Source organism: Eretmochelys imbricata, chromosome 2 (genome assembly GCF_965152235.1).
Source record: "Eretmochelys imbricata isolate rEreImb1 chromosome 2, rEreImb1.hap1, whole genome shotgun sequence".
Classification (NCBI taxonomy): domain Eukaryota; kingdom Metazoa; phylum Chordata; order Testudines; family Cheloniidae; genus Eretmochelys; species Eretmochelys imbricata.
Window position 1 is genome coordinate 210,956,360 of NC_135573.1, and position 7,352 is coordinate 210,963,711.

A 7,352-nucleotide genomic window follows, 5' to 3' on the forward strand; every position below is an offset into this window, starting at 1 on the left:
GTTGCTCAGGTTTCCCCCGATATAATAATCCCACTAATTCTGTAGGCATCATAGAGTCTCTCCAGGCTACGGGGGTAAACACCACCTGAATTTCTAAAATAACACAGCAAACAGAAAAAATGTGCATCTTTTTTTAAAAAAAGAGAGCGTAAGAAAGGGAAAACTCCCTTTCAGGCTATTGTACATTGCTGGTGACCTTCTGGTTCTGAGTACCATAAAAATAAGAGGCTATTATTTATAATTAGAATTAAATGAGTTTACAAAGCACAAACCAATGGATCACTATCTACTCCGGGGATGGCTTTTCCCTGCATTGTCTGGATTCCCCGGTAGCAAAGAGCTCTTAGAAGTCTTGTTGCCATGGGCTACATGCTCTGCCCTTCTCTTCTCTTTGAGGGTGATAGAAGCCACTGAGGGAAGTAAATGCCCCCTCCCCCCTGCTTCCGTGCTCCCCATCCCAGCTCTGCCTTTTTTCACTGTCCTCTACCTGTACAAATGAAGTGGGGAGAGAGGTTCCAGACCCATGGTTATAACATTAAGTTACCGAGCACCATCAACCTGAATAAAGTAGAGCAGAAGCCTTTATTTCCATAGGCAACACAGCTAGTGATATCTTGAAGAATACTAATGGGTCACCACTATCTGTAGAAAGAAAAGGAGTACTTGTGGCACCTTAGAGACTAACCAAAGGAAGATGATGTCTGTCTGTATCTGTACAAGTTTTTTCATGCAGTTGATAGATTTCCACTCCATATGGCTAAATGCAGTGCCTTGCATAATGACAGGTTTCAGAGTAACAGCCGTGTTAGTCTGTATTCGCAAAAAGAAAAGGAGTACTTGTGGCACCTTAGAGACTAACCATATCTGTACAAGTTTTTTCATGCAGTTGATAGATTTCCACTCCATACGGCTAAATGCAGTTAGTCTCTAAGGTGCCACAAGTACTCCTTTTCTTTTTGCGAATACAGAATCAAGGAGAATAGTGGGATAGGAATTTATTAAAATCAGTAACTCTTCTACACAAGCATTTTTTCAGAAAGACACTGCCCATTGTTGTAAGGTGGAATCATCCCTGTGCAGAGGCCTGCAACACCGCTTAAGTCCTCTCAAGGACTATAAAGCCTTATGTGAGATTTGTAGCGAGGGATGAATTTCACCTATAAAACGAATGGCCATGATGAGTGAAGTTTAAACATATAAAAGAAACTGAAGAAATCTACTAAGTTAACATGAAGACTTACTACTTCCCAAACTTTTCTCTAAGGTAAGGATGATCATTACTTAGCCATGAAAATACCCAAATATCCAAGCTCTGCTACGGGAATAAAAAGAAAACAGACAAATTAGACTTACTTTTAGCCCTTCCTTTCACAGGAAAGCTAAGGTGATCATAAGGAAATAAATGGGTGAGGAACATATCATGAACAAAAGCAAAATAAAGAAAGTATATGAACAGTTTCCTTACGTAAACTCTCCTCGGATATACAACCACTCACAAAACTGTCGCTCATTTCACCAAAAACCAGTGACATCAGAGGAAGGCAAACTCCATTTAGCACTGCTGCTATTGTTCCAAATATCATAAGAGTTATATCCAGCCCGTCTGCATATCGAAACTGATGGGAATCAGTAAAAGAAGTAAATATCAGATTATTTTACTCAGTGGAAACCAGCATGACTTCCTAGTTGTTTGAAAGTTAGTAAAATAAACTATTTACAATAAAATGTAAGGAAGTTAATGCTCTGATTCTTTTAACATTAGAATAGTATTTTGGATTATATGTCATATCATCATCAACGGAAATATAAAAGAGGTATAGAAAAGTTCGAGTGGCTGCTCTCCTATGTTACCCTGTGTGGTGAAATGCCTACAGATGGCATTAGGAGTGCTTCATATGCATGGAGAGCAGCATTTGTAATTAGTTGTTACAGAGTTAACTACAATTCTAAAGCAGCTGACGGACAAAAATGAATATAACAAACCTGGAATAATATGATTTTGGAAGAAATGAAAACTCACATTTCACTGCATGTGTACTAGACCAACATGTAGTTACTATCATTACAAGTTTGTATTCTTGCTTACAATTGTGATTGGACCAACGATTTCAGGTGGTTTGCTTTTTTCTTCTTTTTCTTGGTGTCTGCTGAAAGATAGAAATTAAACACGGAACACAAGGTTGGCACAAATATGTACAACATTTTACTTCCTAGCTATCTTATGTACTTATATAGCCCCCATTGCCATAAGTAAGCGGGGGAATAGTCCCGCTCTTGTGCGGAACTTTCCTGGCTTCTGCGCTACCCCGGTGAAGTGGGCTAGCGAAAGGATCTGAGTCCTCGCTCCCACTTCCTTTACCCAGTGGCCTCCCTTGAGGTCTCCCCTTCCACTCTCCTGTCTGGCAGAGTCCTCATAATCCCAACAAGGCTGGGCCCAGGATTCCTGGGAGGCTCGACCCCCAACCCTGCTGCGGTCACCTAGGACAGGGGCTAGGGTGTCCCCTCTCCGGGGTACTCTCTCTGCACTGGGCACTTCTCTGACCCACTGACCATTACATACAAGTTAAAGCAAATGCAAGTTATCTAATCAACAATTAATTTTAAAAAGAATAAGGGGAAATGGGAAAGGCTAAAGGAAACACATCAACTCGCTCTGTGGCAGGGAACATCACAAACAGTGTCTCTGGAATGTCAGGGCAGTTCACAGTCTGTTCCTTGTAAGTCCCAGGCCTTCTTCTCAGGCCCTGGCTGTGCTGCAGGGATGCTGCAGGTTGGACACTTGCTCTGGTGGTGGCCACACGCTCTCAGGCTCTAAGTGGTAGGCCCCTTCTTCCCAGCGTCACCCCCGTCCTGTTGGGGTTATGATCCAAGCCTGGCCTGCAGAGCCTCTTGGCTGATGCGTCTCCCTCTGCTGGGCCCGCTGCCCAGGGTCCCCCTCGCTCTCCCCAGCTGCTCACCGCACCCAGCTCCAGACTGCTCCAGCCCCAGCTCCACCACTCGGTCTCTGCACTGCTGCTGACGCTGCTGCTCTGGCCCCTCTGGCTCTGGTTGCTGCAGCTCTGCTCCCAGGACGGGTCTGCTCTCTCTGGGCTGCTTTTCTGGTCCCTCTGGATCTGGCACAGCTCTGCTCCCCAGCTCAGCTTGGGCCCCTGCTCTCTCCTTAGCTCGGCCCCACTCTGTCTGACCCAGGCAAATCCTCCCTGGCCTCCTGACTCCCTGATTAGCCTGCCCGCCCTGTCATTCAGGCTGACCTGGAGCATTGGCCTCTCCACATTGTTCCTGGGGGCTGTCAGTCTCAGGGTCCTGATTCCCCATTGACCCTTCCCCCTTCTTAGTACTGGGAGCTAGCCAACCAAAACACCCCCACTGAATGTTAGTAAGGGGGCAACAGTCCCCTTACACATTGGATCTGAGTGTATCACAGTATTTTAAGAGTACTTACACTCACAACACCCTTGTGTGGTAAGGAACTACTATAATCCCTGCTTTGTAGATGGGGGATGAAAGACAGGGAGATTAATGACAAAACTATCAGGATTCCACCACTGACTTCAATACATTCAGGAGTTCACATCACGTGACTTGCCCAAGGTCATACAGGAAGCCTAGAGCAATGCAGGAAACTGAACCCAAGTCTCCTGAGTCACAAAGTAGTGCTGTAACCACTAGCCCATTTGTGTTGGCTCTAATACGATTTGAACTTGGGCTGTTCTAGCAGACATGGTAACCACTGAACCTTAATGGGATCTTAAAACAAAATATAAAAAAACACAAATTGCAAAAGAAAAAGAGTATGTAGTAAGTAGGCAACACAAATTAAAGCCATGATCCTGCAAGTGCTCCATGTGGCTGGATCCCTATATCCATATGGAGGTGGTGTCAATATCAGGACCATGGGGCTTGATGATCCTAAAAGCTCTTATCCACATCAGTAGTTTTTATTTGTGTGATGTTTGCAGTGTTGGTATAGCTGTGTTGGTCCCAGGATATGAGAGACACACCGTAGATAGGGTAATATCTTTTAGTGGACCAACTTCTGTTGGTGGATAGCTCAGTCTTGTTCTTTCCACCAGTAGAAGTTGGTCCACTAAAAGAGACTACTTCACCTACTTTGTCTCTCTTTATTCATGTGGAGTAATTCTATTGATTCAAGTGGGAAAATTTATGTGACTGGGGTGGGGGGGGCAGGAGGGAGGGGTTGAAAGACTCACGTGTAGATCTCCTCTCCTAAATTAATTCCAACCCCCAGCAATTATATATTATCTTTGGGAGACACACAGTTTTGTGTTTTGGGGAAGAAGGGTTGCAAATCTGTTCGTAAAGAAGGAAATTATACAACTGGGATAGTAAAAACATTACTGTTGTTTTGTTTCTTTTTTTTTTTTTTGCACAGGTAACATAAGATGTTCATTTCTTCGCCAAAGCTGGATTAGTAATATAAAATAAAAATGTAACTTGATTTTCTGGGAATCATATTAAAAGACAAGAAATTAAGGCCCAAACTTTAGTAGTTGTTTCTTTTAAAGCAACAGTCCTCCAGGTCTCTCTGGTGGGAGGGAAGGAGAGGGGACAGAGGTCCCAGCCAGTCTAGGTCCTTGGAGATGGGGAAGAAATAGCTATTGAAGCTGTCAGTGACCAGCATGAGCTGGAGCAGGGATAGGGTGCCCTCCTGGGACACTGGCCTCCGGGACCCCTGGACCCAGCTCCCAGCTTTCCAGAACTCCAAGATGCCATCTCCTCACTCTGCTTCCTCCACCTCTTCCACTTCTAGGCCCACTCCGGGAGGGGAGATGGTGGTTTGGGGAAGATACACATTTGCTGCATGGCAATGCAAAATGTGTGTGTGGAGGGGAACCCCATATACACACATGCCTCTCGGAATGCAACGTGTGTGTAAAGCAGGATATGCGCAGAGCTGTGTGGCTTTTGATTAGCTAATCCCATAGGTCAGTGTGGAGCAAACGTGGCATGTATAGACTTTATCTGTACATGTATTATAAGGAGTATTATAGACTTTTAGCCCCATACACTTTTTGACCTCTGCCACTTGACCCCCTCCTTAGGAAGAGGCTGGCTGGGCCCCTGGTTGGCAGTGAGAAGGGCATGCCAGGGGTGGGGTTGCAGTCTACGTGCTGTAGGCCATAGGGCAGCCTGGGGAGACTTTTGGAATTTAGACAGGCCCTCAGGGCTGAGTTTCTCCTGGGGCCTGTCCACCTCACACAGTAGCCCAGAATCGAAAGGGTGCAAAAAGTGACTGAATTCTGTGCTGCTTCTCTTAAAGACACAGCACAGAATTTCACTCTGATTGTTATCGTCAGTGACCTTTTAATTTCAAAGCTTTTTTTTTTTTTTAAACCACATAGAAGAAAGATGTAAGATACAGTCAAACGAACCACAGTTTGTGGCCCAGCTTCAGCCCAGTGGCTGGCATAGACAGTGACCCTACCAATCTTTGGCAGAAATGACAGCATTCATCCAAAAACTGCAACCCCAAGGAGGCTACCGGGGGCCATCACAACCCACAAGTTGGTGGTACTAGTTGGGGATGCCGCATAGCCATGGGTTGCCAGGATCTGCTGATTCAGCCTCAAAGGGGATTTTATGCCATTTAAAGCTGACTACCCTCAAAAAACCCTGCAGAAGGATAGGTGGTGGCAACACCTTCCTTCAGGGTGAATACCCCCTTCAGGAGTAGGGAGCTACAGGGAGCTGTAATTTACATCTCTGTGAGCCATCTTGTGATTCTAGCCCTTGAGATGTGCTGCCAGACTGGAGTGCATGCCAAAAGCAGAGCAGCATATTGGATATCTTTTTATACATTATTAAGAAATCAATAGAAAGCCTGCACACTTCCTCTGAGACGAGAAATTAGAGAAAATGGCTGTGTAGGTGGAACACTTGGAAAATCATTCCAACAGCAGCAGTCCCTGGGAGCTCAGATTAGCACAAGTTTACTTAAAATAGAAACAAACACTTTTGTAAAGAACAAGAAATTCAACCCATTTCTGGGCACATGACACAAAACGTTGAGAATTAAAGATGAAATCCACTCTGAAGCCAGTGAGCCTGAACCCAGACTCACTTAAACTGATGTAAATCAGGAGTAATTCCATTGAAGTCAGTGGAGTTACACCAGTAGAAAACCTTTGTGAGAAGACAATAAGGCTTATTAGCTGGCATCTATATGTGCAATACCCTTCTTGACCCGAAAGCTTAGCCAAATTCAGGGTGTTACAAGTTGTTCCAATTAGGAGGGAAAATTGACGATAGAATCAGATGTTTTCTTTGAAGCAAGTTTGTTTATTTACAAGGAATGTCCTGTTTTCCCTGAATACCGGAGGAATCAAACAATGGGAGTTAGTTGTTTGCTTACAGCCCCAAGCCTCTTTAGCCAGCTTCTCCAGACCCAGAAGGCCCTGCTCTTGGCTTCTCCTTGGGTCACACTCTGGATATCCTGTGCTTGTCCAAGCTCTCTCTTTCTCTCGCTGTCTCTGTCTGCTCGTCTCTGAGTATGTCTACACTTAAAATGCTATAGCAGTACAGCTTCAGCACTGCAGCTGTGCCATTGTAGCACTTCAGTGTAGACATTCATTATGGTGATGAGAGGAGTTTGCCCAGCACTCAAGTTAATCCACCTCCTCCATGAGAAGCAGTAGCTAGGTCAATGGAAGAATTCTTCTGTCAACCTAGCACTGGGAGTTAGGTAGGTCTTTCAGGAGTGTAGGTTTTAACCCTTACCACCAAGAGACATAGTATCTCTGGCTTCTCTCTCATACACACACACCCTTAGCCAAAGGATGCCCAGTCTAGCATTCTGCCTACATAGCTCAAATTCCTGAGTGGCATTGGGGGAGCATGAGCCCATCTTTTTAGACCACTGTTGTTTCTTACCCTGAATGAAGGGTGACTGCTTCACTCATCAGTTTAACGGGCTTTAAACCAGCTACGACACCTGCTTCATTCTGAAAGCTACACTAAGGTTGTTTGAGACAGTTTGTCCAACTGAGCTAATGAAAAAAAACATCAACCTAAACAACATACAAAGCCAAACTCGGACAAGAGGTGAGACCCAAACACTTACCTGTCATCTACAACCACATTAGTAGAATACTTTGGTGCCTGTCCAGCGATTTCTATGTCAAAGTCTTCCATAATTATGTGGATAGATTATTCTAAAATAAAATGCAGTGCTGTTAATATCATTACTCATCATGAAATCCAATATAGGACACACTTTGTTTAGGTGACACCAATGAGAAATCTCAAATATAACAACTTTATATTAGATATATTATTCGCTTGTCCATTGAACCTTTTAAAAAAATTATTAAAAACAGGATTAACATGTTGTG

At 44.3% G+C, this 7,352-nt stretch overlaps 1 protein-coding gene across 1 annotated transcript in view; it reads right to left on the minus strand.

The window, feature by feature from the left end:
• ABCB5 (ATP binding cassette subfamily B member 5) overlaps window positions 1–7,152 on the minus strand; it is a 59,917-nt gene extending 52,765 nt beyond the window's left edge. Inside the window, exons 1-4 of the mRNA XM_077809353.1 lie at window positions 7,082–7,152; window positions 2,087–2,147; window positions 1,466–1,616; window positions 559–642 (exon numbers count right to left, since the gene is read on the minus strand). Coding sequence (XP_077665479.1) covers window positions 559–642; window positions 1,466–1,616; window positions 2,087–2,147; window positions 7,082–7,152 — 367 coding nt within the window. The remainder of the gene's footprint in view (window positions 1–558; window positions 643–1,465; window positions 1,617–2,086; window positions 2,148–7,081) is intronic.
• Window positions 7,153–7,352: the final 200 nt, after the last annotated feature.